Source organism: Neovison vison, chromosome 8 (genome assembly GCF_020171115.1).
Source record: "Neovison vison isolate M4711 chromosome 8, ASM_NN_V1, whole genome shotgun sequence".
NCBI classification, from domain to species: domain Eukaryota; kingdom Metazoa; phylum Chordata; class Mammalia; order Carnivora; family Mustelidae; genus Neogale; species Neogale vison.
In genome coordinates, this window is record NC_058098.1 from 78,259,261 (window position 1) to 78,276,606 (window position 17,346).

Below are 17,346 nucleotides of genomic sequence, written 5' to 3' on the forward strand. Positions count from 1 at the left end.
ATGGGATGCTGCCTCATTCATAAATTGAAACAGTTAATTGGATCTTGAAAACTTACTGTAACAACATATAAGGCTGTTGAAAGAGATTTGGGGACACCGAAGACCTTGGCAATGACCTCTGAAGATCCACTCCACAGTGGACCCTAATTTAAAAATTTGAGTTGGTGCTGTCTGACGTAAGATTTGGGTTACATAAAATGTAAACATTTATTTAAATGAACACTGAATTCGATTTTGCCCTTGAAAATCTCCTAATTCTAGTTTTTTCTATCTGCCCATGAAAGGTTAAAGACCCGCCCGGAACTATGAGATAGAGAGAGCCGATCAGCAAAGCTCGGCTTTGTATTTTCAAACAACCCCTTTATTGCAAAAGTTATTGGGCCAGTGGGTTTGAAAATGGTTGGCACTGAAATGGAGGGTATACAACGGCGAACCGAAGCTCTTGCAGCCCTTACAGAAGTAAGACCCGTCATCCCGCGTACCTCACGGCGCCATTTCCTGGCTCGCACGCACTGCTCGGAAGAAGAAACGTCGAGTCCTGCTAGGGCCTCCAGCCAATGGCTACACTTTTGCTCTCAGCCCTAGCAACTCCTGGCCAATGGGCGGAAGGCTATCGTTTGATTAGGTACGGTCCTTTTCCAGCCAATCGGAAACGTTCTTCAAATGCGCCTCTCTGAGATCGCAGGCTCCAGCCAAACAGGCTTCACTTCCGGGAGGCTGTCCTGGGAGGCCGCGCGTGTTGCCATAGCGACCATTTTACGTTACTGGTTTGTAGGTTTCGTCCCGGTACCAGGGCGACTGCGGGGACCACTCTTTCTTCTCCCATTCTTTCTCGGCCCCCTACCGCCCAAGGGCCTTACGCAGGCTCTGGGGGTCTGGCTTAGGGTTCCGCGGCGCCCCGCGGAGCGGGATGGCTGCGGAAGAAGAGGATGAGGTGGAATGGGTGGTGGAGAGCATCGCTGGGTTCCTGCGAGGCCCGGACTGGTCCATTCCCATCTTGGACTTTGTGGAGCAGAAATGTGAAGGTAAAAACCAGATCCCGAACCGACTTCTTTCTCGCCTTTCTCTCGCCAGCGATCGGCAGAAGGTGGTCACCACGAACCATCTCTCATCTCTCGGGTCTTACCCCTGTCCGCCAGGTTCAGAGCTGGTTTGTTGGAGGTATTGCTGTCACTGCGTCAGTGTCTTCCTTCATGGAACTGAAGACAGGGACTCCCCTTTCTTTGGGCCCAAGCACACATCCGAAAATCATTAGATTTCCATCCTATGTTGGGTCTCTCACTTGACCTTGCACGTTTCTTCCTTGGGCAGGTGCCCTGTTTGGGTGGGCTTCAACAATTTCCGCAGAGACGGGAGGAGAGAGATGAGTTTGCCTAGTATTCCTTCCTGAGCTAACAGTTAACCGCAAAGGGAGCGCACGCCGTTACTCCAGCAGGCCCAGAGCTGGCGACCCAGTGGCATGTTTGCCTTTACTCTCGACTCTCGGATATACCAAAAATGGGGAAGGGGCGTATCTTGTAACAACTAAGGTATATAAAAGTGGCCTAATATTCCCTGTGAGGGCAAAGGACCTCCAGGTCCTGATCATTCACGCGTAGATTCTGCGTTCAGTTCTCTGAGACAAACTGGAGCCGAGGTATGGAAAAGGAGCTAGAAACCATGTCATATGAATGAATGCCCAACTGATACCATGGGTGTTTAGCAGGCAGGACTTCTAGGGTAGTAATATCCATCAATCATTTGAACATCTGCCTTATGTTGGAGGGTTTAGACTTGTAAGCTTCAGTGGCATAGAGCTAGGGTTAATGCATTCAAGCCACAGACAAATTTCTATGAAGGAAGTGTGCCATAGCAGAATGTATCCCAGTTAAGTTAGCCTATCTCAGAAGGTAATGAGTTCCCCAGAGGGTAGCAGTGTTTAAATGGGTTTGACAGCAACTTAATGGAGATAACCATCAAATGGTTGGTTATCCTGGATGAGCTTTTTTTTTTTTTTTTTTTCCCCCCTGGATGAGCTTTTGAGAGTCCTTTCAATCCTAAGGGTCCACGAATTTGGTAAAGATAAACTTTAGTTTGACCACTGAATCTTTTCATTACCATAATCAAAATTATGCCATAATAAAAATCCAGATAGTATTTAAGTATTGTTTTTATGTTTTTAAATTTCTAAAGAAGTTTAAAATAATTTTTATTTGTGATCTTTTTAAGAATTTAGAATTCTGAGCCGGATGAAGCATGTGGAATTCTGGCCTCCTTTGGGAGAAAAAAAGAATTATGTCACTCTTTCATTCTATTTACCCCTCTGAGACTAAATGCTAAAATGAAAAAAAAATTAAAGCATTGCTCTTTTTATCCCCAAATGTCAAAAGTGGTTGCATCTCAGTAGTAATACATCTGACTGTGTAATTTCACAGGGAAGCAGTAATCCTCAACTTTATACACATGTAATGTAGTAATTTGATTTTAGAACTAACTAGAAACAGTTTAAATTACTGCTGTATTGTGTGTATGCCCAGTGTTACACAGAGCAGATGCCAGTAGAGGTGGAAGTAACATCCCATTGTCACTTGAAATAAGTGTTAATACTAAAGTGACTTTAGGTTGTTAGTGTGCTAGTCTTTAAAGATTAGTTTTGTACAACCTGTGATATCAGCATTTATTTCAATAAGCATTTATTGAGTGTATGTGGGCCAGAAGCTGGGGATAGAAATATGAATGAAACAAAATCCTTGTGGCTGAGAAGTTTATGATTTAGTATGGAAGACAGGCAGGTAAATGGAATTTAAATCTGAATTGGCAGGTGTTATAATAAAGGAGGGCATGTGGTTCTATTTTGAGTTCAGAGGAAGGGATCTAACCAGCCCAGGAGTTGAGAGTGGGTGGCAGGTCTTACAGAATGTGCCATTTGGCAATGTCATGAAGAATAGTTGGGAGAAGAGGACTGGGTAAAGACAGAAAACTCTAGGAACACCTGAGCAAATGTACAGGAGTTTGAAGCACGGTGTGTATTATGTATGGTGATATTCCAAGTACTGATGTATGTTAAGAGTGCAAAGTTTGGGTTTTGAATGACAAGAGATGAGACTTGGAAGTTTAGTCTGGCCTTCTAAGGATTTTGCATTTATTATTTAGTCAAAGAACAGTCATTGAAGAGCTTTAAGTAGGAAATTAAAGAAGTTAGTTTGCATTTTGGATCATTTAGGGGGAATTGTAAAAAGTTTATTGTTAACAATTCATGAATTTGGCCTGTTTCCCTAATTAATTATCATTTCTTGATGGAATATGTATCTTTCTAATCCACATTGTTTCATACATATGATCATTGAGTAAACATTTGTTTTGGTTTTATTTATTTTAATTTCATTACTGATTTATATAGAGCAAAAATGGCCTAGTCACTTACAGTAAAATTTATATCAGCAAATTATGATAACATAATCTGGAGCCTGTTGTAAAAGGAATTAATGTTTAAAAACTATTAATAATATTACATTAAAAGTTTATAAATTGTTACCTTTTATTATTGAAAGTAGGAAATTAGTGTTTTTCTTACATATGAAATAGATCTTACATATGAAACTATAAACAAACATATGAAACTTGTTTATAGTTAACACTGTTATATGCTATACATATAACATATTATTACAAATATACATATACATATATATCATGTATATATATGCACATCAAGCTTTTTTAATTCAAGAATTCAAAGCTGAAGAACTAGGTTATAAGAATGAGAATTCTATTGTAAGATGTAAGGAGTGCACTTTTATATTTGCATTAATGAAATGATTTGTTTTTGTACACTATACAGTAATATTTTTCTTTTAAATTTAGTTTTTGATGATGAAGAAGAAAGCAAATTGACCTATACAGAGATTCACCAGGAATACAAAGAACTAGTGAGTATTTTTTCCATTGATTATTAATGGTAATTAAAATAATTTTAGCTTTTCTAAATTAAAAACATGGACTTTTTCCATTTTAAAATTCTTTAATTAAAAAAATCCATTCTTGGTACACCTGGCTGGCTCTGCTATAGAGCATGTGACTCTTAACCTTGGGATTGTGAGTTCAAGCCCCATATTGGGAATAGAGCCTCCTTTAAAAAAAAAAAAGAATAAAAAATCCAGTCTACCCTAATAGTACTACTAGTTCCATCAGGCCCTAAGGCATCTCTGAGCATTTCATTCTTTTGACTTCTTATCTCTTCTACTCTAGAATCCAAGAAATGAATTTAGGACAACTATTTTAAGGGATCTTGCATCTAATCTTTAAATTTTATTCTTAATCTGCTGATGCGTCTAGAGAAGTGTTAGTTATTTGCCATGGTTGTCTTGTGATTTTTAAAAACGCCTCTGAGTAGCGGAAGAGTTGTACCCCATTGACTGTCATGACCCTGACCAGTTATTTCAAGAAGAGGAAATAAAATTTCATTTGATTCTCTGCAAAAATTTTAACTTTCCATTGTTTGTGGGGTTTTTTGGTGAAAGACATTGTCATTGTCATATAGTATAATTTTATGTAGATTAATAATTGCAAACAAACAAGCAAACATTTGATTATCCTTTTTAAACTCGACACTTAACATGAAAACTGTCATTCGGATTTTTCTATGTAAATTGGAAAAGTTACACTTTCTCTTTTTAGGTTGAAAAGCTGTTAGAAAGTTACCTCAAAGAAATTGGAATTAATGAAGATCAATTTCAAGAAGCATGCACTTCTCCTCTTGCAAAGACCCGTACATCACAGGTTCTGCTTTTGTGTCATTCTGCTAACATATAGTTTTAATAAAAATGCCCAGCATTTCACTTAAATTTGCTATATTTGTTTGTGGAAGGATACTATTTTAGACATTGTATGAGTAAAAAGTTAATTCATCACATATGGGTTCTTTTTTATAATTACCTTAAGAAATGGTAATTTAGGGATGCCTGGGTGCCGCAGTTGGTTGGACGACTGCCTCCGGCTCAGGGCATGATCCTGGAGTCCCGGGATCGAGTCCCACATCAGGCTCCCAGCTCCATGGGGAGTCTGCTTCGCTCTCTGACCTTCTCCTCGCTCATTCTCTCTCTCACTGTCTCTCTCTCTCAAATAAATAAAATAAAATCTTTAAAAAAAAAAAAGAAATGGTAATTTGTGGGGCACCGGGTGGGTCAGTTGGTTAAGCGTTCCATTCGTGATTTCAGCTCTTGTTATGATCTCAGGGTCATGGGATCAAGCCCTGTGTGGGGCTCCCTGCTGGGCCTGAAGCCTGCTTGGAATTCTTTCTCTTGCTCCCTTTGCCCCTCTCTCTCCCTTCTCTCTCTGTCTCTTAAAAAAAAAAGGGGGGGGGCACCTGGGTGGCTCAGTGGGTTAAGCCTCTGCCTTCGGCTCAGGTCATGATCCCAGGGTCCTGGGATCGAGCCCTGCATCGGGCTCTCTGCTCTGCAGGGAGTCTGCTTCCTCTTCTCTCTCTGCCTGCCTCTCTGCCTACTTGTGATCTCTGTCAGAGAAATAAAGAAAAAATCTTAAAAAAAAAAAAAAAGATAATTTGAGACATTAATGAACTAATGCAGTTAATGCAGTTAAAAAGGAATTTTTCAATTGCAGAACTATGATAGATCACAGTTTTTATTTATATACACTGTTCTATTGTTTTATTTATATATATCTCTGACAGTTTATCAGTTGCCTCTTTTTTAATCTTAGCAGTTTTATAGTGCACAGTTCCTGGGGCTTCCTTCCCTTGGAGCTATTTTTATTTTTAAAATTGTGTAGATTTTGTAGAGATCTATTTATTTGTTTATTTTGAGGGAGAGAGAGAGAGGAAGAGAGAAGGAGAAAGAGAGAGAATACAGGGGCCAGGGGCAGAGGGAGGGGGAGAGAGAATCCCAAGTAGACTTTATGTTGAGCATGGAGCCAGACATGGGCCTCCATCTCATAACCTATGACCTGAAGCAAAACCAAGAGTCTGACAGTTAACTGATCTACCTAGGCACCCCTGGAACTCCTTTTATTGTCTCATTAGTTCTGCAGTGCTGATTTGAAATAGATATTATGTGTATTTATAACTGATATTTACTGAGGGCTCATGTTAGCTGCTGTTTTAGACACTTGACACGTATTATCTCATTTAACCTTCCTGCTACCCCTTAAGATTTTGGCACTGTTTTATTTCCACTTAGAAGTGAAAAACCTAACGCACAGCTATGTTAAGTGACTAGTGCAAAGTCCACTGCTAAGTAAGTAGTAGTGCAGGATACCAGCCCAGGCACTCCCAACTGTAAGCCCTTGCTCAGAAGCTCAGGACAGTGGGGCACCTGGGTGGCTCAGTGGGTTAAAGCCTCTGACCTTCAGCTCAGGTCGTGATCTCAGGGTCCTGGGATCAAGCCCCACATTGGGCTCTCTGCTCAGCAGGGAGCCTGCTTCCCCCTCTCTCTCAGCCTGTCTCTGCCTACCTGTAATCTCTATCTGTCAAATAAATAAATAAAATCTTAAAAAAAAAAAAAAAAAGAAGTTCAGGATAGGGATATGTTACTACTACCCAAATAGCCTTCTCAACAAGTTGCTTTAGCTTTCCATCTTCTCTAAATAAACTGTAATTCCTTAGCCAGATGATAGTGAGGATTGTCTGTGATGTGACCCTAAATTAGATTTTCAGTCTCCTCCTGCTGTAGTTCCCTGATATGTTATGTACTATTGTTATTTTAGGCCACTTGATCTTGTAAGCATCCATGCATCTGGATTTGCTCATGCTATTCCCTACCCTGGAATGTTTGGCCCTCACCTCCCCACCCCAGTATTTTTTCCTTACCAGATAAATCCTTCTTATCATGGGGGCCTTGCTAAAATGTTACTTCTTATGGCAAATTTCTCAATCTCTGGTTGCTAGGGTGGACCAGCACTCATTCTATCTCACTGGACATTTTCACATTTTTGGTATTCTGCCCCAAATTATAGTTTCTTAGAAGTCTGTTTGCCTTACTAGATTATAAATCCTTTGAGATGTTTTTAGTATCTTTGTATTCCCGGTGTCTCATCTCATAGATGTGAACCTAGTTAGTAGTAGGTAGTTCTTAATAAATATTTCTTAAATTACTTTTTATCATGGCCTAGAAGAGGGTGCTTTGACTACTATTTAATCCAGTGCTTCCTACTATATTTCTCTATTACACAAGTTTTCTTATTTTGCAATCATCTCTGTTTCTAGAGATAGAACATCTTTAATATAACACGACATTTTGAAAAAATGTTTAAATATTATTGGTATGCCCCAACTAATGTAAATAAGTATCTGGTTTTATTCATTAATAATGCTATAAAGCAAAAGTTGTTTTAAAGTTCACCAATAGCTTTTATTTTTTATGTACCATAAATTTAGTTTAAGGAGTAATAATAGGATTTATTTTCTTCTCCTTTTTAGGTGGGCAGGAATAATTTGAAAATTATTAACTACTATTTAGGTTTCTTTTAAGATGTTGTTATTTGTTTTTCAGGAATGTTTTCTACATTGGTGAATATTTGTCAACCTCTCAATTAAGTCATTATGAATGAGCCTGAATTACTTTGTGAATAAAGATGTTCATGCTAATAGCAGACATATCCACCTTTTGTTTTCATTATTCAGATAACTTTTTTTTTATTAAATATTTTATTTATTTATTTGACAGAGAGAGAGATCACAAGTAGTCTGAGAGGCGGGTAGTGGCGGGGGGACAGGTTCCCCACTGAGCAGAGAGCCCAATGCGGCGCTCGATCTCAGGATCCTGAGATCATGACCTGAGTCTAAAGCAGAGGTTTAACTCACTGAGCCTCCCAGGCGCCCCCATTATTTAGATAACATTAAATTGAATGAAGATGTTCAGAATTTTAAAATACTGTTTTCAGATCAAGAGTAACACAACTTTCTCTTTTGTTCTGCAATGCAATACCTTTTGATTTATTTGGAGTTGATTGGTAATATGGTCTTGCTATGTACAAGGAGGCAAGCCTTTTGATACAGACAGACCTAGATTTGAGTCCTAGATCTTTCATTTACTAGCTGTAAGTTTGTTGTGCTGTTTTCCTTTCTTATCCATTCTGATTCTGTTTCCACATCTGTAAAATCTGGATAGTATCTACTTAGAAAAGTTTTTGCAAAATTTAAGAGATAATGATCATAAAGCAGTTAGGACAATAATTGACATTTATAAGGTGGTCTATAAATGGAAACACCTCCTAATTAATACTAGCTATTTTGGTGGTTGATTAGCAGTGTGCTAATTAGGCCAGGGTCATTGGTTCAATCCCCATGTGGACTAGTTAGCTGTATTCTCTTCTGGAGCAAACACTTAGCTTCGAATACTGAATAGCAACATGATTTAAATCAGCACAAGGCTATCCCCATTACCAGAAAAACAGTTTAAAGCTATTTTATTTACTACTTTGCAGCAATAATGTAGTCTTTTTTTTTTTAATTTAATTTACTTATTTGACAGACAAGTAGGCAGGTAGGCAGAGACAGAGAGAGGAGGAAGCAGGCTCCCTGCTGGGCAGAGAGCCCGATGCGGGGCTTGATCCTAAGACCCTGGGATCATGACTGGAGCCGAAGGCAGAGGCTTTAACCACTGAGCCACCCAGGTGCCCTAATAATGTAGTCTTTATACAGAAAGATCAGAATGCTGAGTCCATTATGCCACTGTAGGGTGCCTAAGAATTAACTCAAGAAACGAGTTGCTTGTCCTTAGTTGTTGAGTAGGTAATTTTTATTTTGTTTTGGTTTGCTTGGTTTGGTTTTGATTGTTTAAACCAGCTCCCATTGCATTATACTGCTGAAGCCCATTAACAAAATTCTTTTCTCCTGGTTTGGTCATCATTATACCTAGGCCACTGCTCCTGCCATACTCTGTTTATTGAAGTCAGCAGGAGTAGCGAGTGTATCAGATGAAGAACTCTGGTTTAAGACAACAACAACAAAAAACCTGTGAGAGCATGTTTTTCTGTTGAATCTGTGATTTCTTAAAACATGCTCATGAATTAACTGTTCAGAAAATATGATACTATAATAACTACTGAGATATTTACTATTTCAGTCACCTTCAGTTGAATTTTGTAATTTTGTGATGGTTTCCAACCCGAAGTAGGCAAAAATGACTTCCTTCATTATGACTTCCTTGTGATTTTTTGTTGAGGGTAAAGTTCATCATTGATTTCTATGCACTGTATTGCAAAAGACTGCTATACGGTAAGAGACAAACAGTATTTTTTGCTTTTCTTACTTGATTTGCTTTGACTTTTAGAACATAAAAATTAACACTTTCAGAAACATTTGTGTTATGATAGTAATTTGGCAAAATTATAATGTTTTTCCAATAACTTGGATCATTGAAAAGATTACATATGTGGTATAACTTTCATTTTCTAAAAATACACACAGGATAGGGGTGCCTGGGTGGCTCAGTGGGTTAAAGCCTCTGCCATCAGCTTGGGTCATGGTCTCAAGGTCCTGGAATTGAGCCCCGCATGGAGCTCTCTGCTCAGCAGAGAGCCTGCTTCCTCCCTCTCTCTCTGCCTGCCTCTCTGCCTACTTGTGATCTCTGTCAAATAAATTAAAAAAATCTTTAAAAAAAAATAAAAAAGAAAAATACACACAGGATAATTAACAATATTTTGTGTGAGTACTAGTAAGATTTTAAAAATTAATAGGTTTTAAAATTTTTTTTAAGATTTTATTTCTTTTTTTTTTTTTAAGATTTTATTTTTTTTATTTATTTGAGAGAGAGAGACAGTGAGAGAGAGAATGAGCGAGGAGAAGGTCAGAGAGCGAAGCAGACTCCCCATGGAGCTGGGAGCCTGATGTGGGACTCGATCCTGGGACTCCAGGATCACGCCCTGAGCCGGAGGCAGTCGTTTAACCAACTGCGCCACCCAGGCGTCCCTAGATTTTATTTCTTTATTGGAGAGAGAGAATGGGAGCACAAGAGCAGGGGGAAGGGGCAGAGGAATCTCAAGCAGGCTTCACGCTGAGCTGGAGCCTGACCTGGGGCTCTATGCAGATCTCCATTTCACCATCCTGAGATCATGACTTGAGCGGAAATCAAGAGTCCGACGCTTAACCGACTGAGCCCCACAGGCGTCCTAATAGAATTTATTTTTTAGAGCAGTTTTAGGTTTACAGAAAATTAAGCAGATAGTACAATGTCCCTTATTAATAACATCTTTCATTAGTATGGTATATTTGTTAAAATTGAGGAGGCAGCATTGAAACATCATCATCATCATCATTATTATTATTTTAACTAATGTCTGAGGTTGACATTAAGTTTACTCTTTGTGTTCTGCATTTTTGTGGATTTTGCCAAATACACAATGTCACATATCCACCGTTATGGTATCTTACAAAATACTTTCACTGTCTTTTTTTTTTTATAAGATTTTATTTATTTGACAGGCAGAGATTACAAGTAGGCGGAGAGAGAGAGGAGGAAGCAGGATCCCTGCTGAACAGAGAGCCCCGATGCGGGCTCGATCCCAGGACACTGGAATCATGACCTGAGCCTAAGGCGGAGGCTTTAACCCACTGAGCCACCCAGGCACCCCAATACTTTTACTGTCTTAAAAGTCCCCTGTATCCTACATGTTTATCCTTTCCATCCTTGCTCCTGGCAACCACTGCGTTTTACAGGCTCTCTCGTTTGCCTTTTTCAGAATATCATATAATTGGTATCATATAGCATATACCTTTTCAGACTGGCTTCTTTTGCTAAGCAGTATGAAATTAAGGTTCTTTCATTTTATTTGTTGTTTGATAGTTCGTTTCTTTTTATTGCCGAATAACATTCTATTATATGGATGTACCACAGTTTATCAATCTACCTTTTGAAGAACATTTTGGTGTCTTCCAGTCTTTGGTAATTATGAAAAGGCTGCTACAAATATTCATATTTATGTGGACAAAGTTTTCAATTCATTTGGGCAAATAAAACCTAGGAGCAAGATTGCTGGATCATACAGTAAGATTAATTGTAGCTTTGTAAGAAATTTCCAAAGTCTTTTCTAAAGTAGTTGTACCATTTTGAATTTTCACCAGCAGTGAATGGGAGTTCCTGTTGCTGCACATCTTCAGCAGCACTTCATATAGTCAGTTTTTTGCATTTTAGGCATTCTAATTAGGTTTATAATGGTTTACTTTTGCCCATTTTAAAATTGAGTTGTTTTCTAGTAGTTGAGTTTAAGAGTTCTTTGTATACAATTTTTGATGCAAGTCTCCTTTATCAGGTATGTGTTTTGCAAATATTTCACAAAATTTTCTTCTATGGCTTGTCTTTTCTTTCTCTAACAGTGTCTTTCACCGAGTGGAAATGTTTTATTTTATTTATTTATTTATTTTTTAAAAAGATTTTATTTATTCATTTGACAGACAGAGATCACAAGTAGGCAGAGAGGCAAGCAGAGAGAAAGGGGGAAGCAGGCTCCCCGATGAGCAGAGAGCCCGATGTGGGGCTCGATCCCAGGACTCTAGGATCATGACCTGAGCCGAAGGCAGAGGCTTTAACCCACTCAGCCACCCAGGCACCCCTTTTTATTTTATTTTAACAAAGTATGTGATTTATCAGTTTTCTTTCATGGATTATACTTTTGCTGTTGTATCTTCGGAAGTCATTGCCGAACTCAGGGTTATCTAGATTTTCTCTATGCTATCTTCTAGAAGTTTTGTTTTTGTTTTTTACATTTAACTCTATGTTCCATTTTGAGTTAATTTTTGTGAAAGGTGTAAAGTCAATATTTAGTTTCTTTTCTTTTTTTGGCATGTAGATTTCTAGTTCTTGTAGCACCATTTGCTGGAAAGATTATCCTTTCTCCATTGGATTGCCTTTTTTTTTTTTTTTTTTTGTCAAAGATCAGTTGACTGTGTTTGTGTTGGTCTATTTTCAGGCTCTTTCTGTTCCATTAATTTATTTGTCTACTCTTTCACCCATATCACAGTGTCTTGATTATTGTAGTTTATAGTAAGTCTTGAAATCAGATAGTGTCAGTCCTTTGACTTTGTTCTTTTTCAATATTATGTGGCTATTCTGGGACTTTGAACTTTTCATATAAATTTTAAATTCAGCTTGTTGCTGTCTACAAAATAATTTGCTGGATTCTGTTTGGGTTGCATAAATCCACAGATCAAATTAGGAAGAACTGACATGTTAACAGTGTGGAGTCTTTTTATCTATGAACAAAGAATATCTCTCCATTTATTTACAATCCCTTTGATATCTTTCATCAGAGTTTTTTAGTTTTCCGCATATAGATCTTCTGTGTATTTTGTTAGATTTATTCCTAAGTACTTTCTTTTATTGTGGAGTTAATGTAAATTGTATTGTGTTTTGTATTTCATTTTCCCATTACTCATTGCAGGTATATAGTAACCTTATATTCTGCAGACTTGCTAGAATTACTAGTTCTTTATTTAATTTCTTTAAACTGATTCTTTGGGGGCACCTGGGTGGCTCAGTGGGTTAAAGCCTCTGCCTTCGACTCAGGTCATGATCTCAGGGTCCTGGGATCGAGCCCCACATCAGGCTCTCTGCTCAGCAAGGAGCCTGCTTCCCCCTTTCTCTCTCAGCCTGCCTCTCTGTGCCTACTTGTGATCTCTGTCAAATAAATAAAAAAATCTAAAAAAAAATAAGATAAAATGAACTGATTCTTTAGGATTATCTACAGACAGTCCTATCATCTGTGAAGAAAAACTGTTCTTTATTTCTTTCTTCCTAATCTTTGTACCCTTAATTTCCTTTTCTTAATGCATTAGCTAGGACTTCAGTATAATGGGGAATGGGAGTGGTGGGAGGGAACTCGTTTCTGATCTTAATGGGAAAGCATCTATTTTCTCACCATTAAGTATAATGTTAGTTGTCAGTTTTTTATAGATGTTCTTTATCAGGTTAAGGAAATTCCTCTCTATTCCTCATTTGCTGAAAGTATTATCATGCATGAATGTTGGATTTTGCCAAATGCTCTTCTGCATCTATTGATATGACAGTGTGATCTTTCTTTTTTAGACTTTTCATGTAATTAATGAATTACATTAATTAATTTTTGGGTGTTGAACCAACTTGCATAACTAGAATAAATCCCTTTTGGTCATAGTGTACAATTCTTTTTATACATTGTTGGGATTCAATCTGCTAGAATTTTGTTGAGTATTTTTCTATGTGTGTTCATGAGAAATACTATTCTTTCTTGTAGCATTTTTGTCTGATTTTGGTATCAGTGTAATGTTGGCTACATAAAATAAGTTAGGGAGTATTCTCTCTGCTTCTATTTTTAGGAAGAGATTGTGAGGAATTGGTGATTTTTTTTTTTTTTTGAGGATTCTTATCTAAGGGCAAATTTTCATATGTATGTTCAAATACATGTAAATCCTACCCTGAATCATTCAGGGAGGGCTGGTGGGACAATAGCATGGACACTGAATAAGTTATGTATAGAAGGGAAAGTGGATTTTAAGGTCATACTTTTTTTCTCCTTAATAATTTGAATCAATAGAAAGGCTTTTATATCAGTTCTGTAGGTTATGCTATTTAACTTCTACAAATAAATATGTGATTATTATTATTTTGAGAAATAATATGAATCTATAACTTTTCTTCAAAGTTTTATCTTTTTTATTTTATGGAGAATTGTGTAATTTCTTCATTAACTATTTGGTAGAATTTACCAGGGGACCCAGCTGGCCTGGAGCTTTCTGTTTTGGAAGGTTATTAATTATTGGTTCCTTCTCTTTAAAGATGGAGTTAGAGTATTCCTGTCTCTCTATTACCTTATTCAGATTGTCTATTTCTACTTGTGTGAGCTTGGCTGATTGTGTTTTTCAAGGAAGTGGTCCATTTTGTCTAGGTTAAGATGTTTGTGGACATAGAGTTGTCAATAACATTTCTGTATTATCCTTTTAAAGTCTCTTGCATCTGTAGTAATGTACCCTCTTTCATTCCTGATACTAGTAACTTATGTTTTTTTCTCTCTTTCTTTCATAGTTAACCTAGCTAGAGGTTTATCAGTTTTATTGATATTTTTGAAGAATCAACTTTTAGTTTTGTTGATTTTCTACTTTAAATTTAATTCATTTCTTCTCTAATTTCTACTGTTTTTTTTTTTCTGTGCTTACTTTGGATTTAATTTCTTCTTCTTCTTCTTTTTTTTTTTTTTAAAAGATTTTATTTATTTGACAGACAGAGATCACAAGAGGGCAGAGAAGCAGGCAGAGAGAGAGGAGGAAGCAGGCTCCATACTGAGCAGAGAGCTCTATGTGGGCCTCAGTCCCAGGACCCTGAGTTCATGACCCAAGCCGAAGGCAGAGGCTTTAACCCACTGAGCCACCTAGGTGCCCCTAATTTATTCTTTTTGTAGTTCCTGAAGTGAAAGCTTAGATTATTGATGTTAGATATTTCTTCTTTTTAAATATATGCTTTTAATGCTGTAAATTTTCTCTGAACACTACTTTAGCTGTACCCTGAAAATTTCAATAAGTTGTATATTCAGTTAGGAATATTTTAGGAATTTCTCTTAAGACTACAGTTGACCTTTGTACTTCACAGGTTTGAACTGTGTGGGTCCACTTCTACACAGATTTATTTTTAAAATAAATACAGCACAGTACTATAAATGTATTTTCTCTTCCTTATGATTTTCTTTTTTAAATTTTTAATTCCAGTATAGTTAACATAAAGTGTTATATTAGTTTCAGGTGTACAACATAGTGATTCAACAATTCTATACATTACTTAGTGCTCATCATGATAAGTATACTCTTAATCCCCTTCACCTATTTCATTCTCCCCCGACCCACCTCCCTCTGGTAACCATCAATTGATTCTCTGTAGTTAAGAGTCTGTTTTGTGGTTTGTCTCTTTTTTCCCTTTGTTTTTTTTGTTTCTTAAATTTCACATATGAGTGAGATGATATGGTATTTGTCTTTAGCTCACTTGCTTATTTCACTTAGCATTATATTCTCTAGATCCATCCATGTTGCTGCAAATGTCAAGATTTCATTATTTTTTATGGCTGAATAATATTCCATTGTAGCTATATACCACCTCTTCCTTATCCATTCATCTATCAGTGTGTACTTGGGCTGCTTCCATAATTTGGCTATGGTAAATAATGCTGCAATGAACATAGTGATACCTAGATCTTTTTGAATTAGTGTTTTTTTTTTCCCTTGAGTAAATACCCAGTAATGGGATTACTGGGTCCTATAATATTTCTATTTTTAATTTTTAATTTTCTATTTTTAATTTTTAATACACTAGTTTGTATTCCCACCATCTGCGCCTGAGCGTTCCTTTGTCTCTACATCCTCACCAACACTTGTTGTTTCTTGTGTTTTAATTTTAGCCATTCTGACAGGTGTATGGTGATAGCTCATTGTGGTTTTGATTTGCATTTTCCTGATGATGAATGACATTGAGCATCTTTTCACGGATCTCTTGGCAACTCCGTATGTCCTTGGAGAAATGTCTGTTCATGTCTTCTGCCCATTTTTAATTGGATGATTTGTTTTTTGGTGTTGTGTAAGTTCTTTGTATATTTTGGATACTATCTCTTTATTGAATATGTCCTTTGCAAATATCTGCTCCCATTCAGGAGGTTGCCTTTTAGTTTCCATATGATTTTTTTTCTTTCTTTCTTTCTTTTTTTTTTTTAAGATTTTACTTATTTATTTGACAGAGAGGGAGAGAGTGAGCAAACACAAGCAGGCAGAGTGGAAGGCAGAGGGAGAGAGAGAAGCCGACTCCCCGCCAAGCAAGGAGCCTGTTGTGGAACTAGATTCCAGGACCCTGGGATAATGACCCGAGCCAAAGGCAGCCGCTTAACTGACTGAGCCACCCAGGTGTTCCTCCATATGATTTTCATAATAACATTTTCTGTTCTGTAGCTTATTGTTAAGAATGCAGCAATAATACATATAACATAGGCAATATGTGCTAATGGGGTGTTTATGAATTGGTAAGGCTTCTGGCCATCAGTAGGCTATTAGTAGTTTAAGTCTGGGGCAGTCAAGAATTATATGCAGTTATTTGACTGCATAGGGGTCAGTGCCCCCAAGCCCCACCTTATTTAAGTGTTGACTGAACTTTTTTTACTCACATATTATTTAGTGGTGTGTTGTTTAACCTCCAATTATTTTAGGTTTTCCAGTTATCATTCTGCTCTTGATGTCTAGTTTAATTCCATTGCAGTCTGAGAGGATACTTTGTATGATTCCTATTCTTTTAAATTTATCGAGATGTGCTTTATGGCCTAGAATGTAGTCTATTTGGGTGACTTTTTCATGTGTGCCCGAGAGGAATGTGTATTTTTCTGTTTTTGGAGAAATGTCAATTTGATCCAGTTGACTGAAGGTGTTGTTCAGTTCAGTTGTGTCCTTTCTGATTTTCTGCCTGCTGGATCTGCCCATTACCGATAGAGGGTATTGAAGTCTCCAAATGTAATCATGAATTCATCTTTTTCTCTTGGTAGTTATGTCTGTTAATGGAATACTGTAAGTACATGAAATCACTTGTACCTTTCAAAACTATGGTATGATGAACTTTAAGCAGAGATAATAATAGGGCAACCTAAAGCTAAGTGTGAATATATTTGAATGTCTTATACACTCATGTAAGTCAGATTCCTAAATACTCAGTGTTCATTTTTTGTTAATGTGCTTTTCTCAAACATAGATACTATCATATTTACTTTACCTCATAGTCTTCTGTCAAAGTAGTTTGACATTTCAGTTAATTTAATGGATACTTAAGACTGTTGTTGTTTTTAAAGTACTTGCCAGTTTTTGAAGTAACTCCTGTATTTAGTTCCTCTAAGTGCCTTTAGCAGAAGCTCTTATCCATTTCCTTGAACTGGAAGAATCCCACTACTGTAAAGTTGTCAGGTTTAATGCACCATTTTGATATTTAACCAGCCTCAACATGATCAGAACAATAACTTTATAGGTACTTTTCAGTTTAAAAAGTGCCTTCTCATCTTACTTAATTCCAACACCCGGCCAGAAAGTTATGATTGTATTTCTTTAATGCTAAAATGCTAATTTTTCATATTGTAATACCTCTGAAATGAGAATGTATTTTACACTAAATGACATGTTATAATTTAATTGGCGGGGTTTTTTCTTTTCTAGTTGGTGCAAGAAGTAAAGCCTTATTTTACTAATTTGGGGGTTTAGATTCAACAAAACACTGTATTACTATTATTATTATAGTACCAATTTTCAGATGAAGAAACTTAAGCTCAGAGAACTAAAAGACATGCCCAGGGGCGCCAGGGTGGCTCAATGGGTGAAAGCCTCTCTCTTTGGCTCAGATCATGATCCCAGGGTCCTGGGGCGAGCCC

The 17,346-nt window shown here is 37.2% G+C and overlaps 1 protein-coding gene across 1 annotated transcript in view; it reads left to right on the plus strand.

Moving 5' to 3' along the window:
• The first annotated feature begins 732 nt into the window (after positions 1-732).
• Positions 733-17,346, plus strand: part of CFAP36 (cilia and flagella associated protein 36) — a 31,251-nt gene continuing 14,637 nt past the window's right edge. Inside the window, exons 1-3 of the mRNA XM_044263985.1 lie at positions 733-1,025; positions 3,844-3,908; positions 4,657-4,758. Coding sequence (XP_044119920.1) covers positions 911-1,025; positions 3,844-3,908; positions 4,657-4,758 — 282 coding nt within the window. The 5' untranslated portion in view covers positions 733-910. The remainder of the gene's footprint in view (positions 1,026-3,843; positions 3,909-4,656; positions 4,759-17,346) is intronic.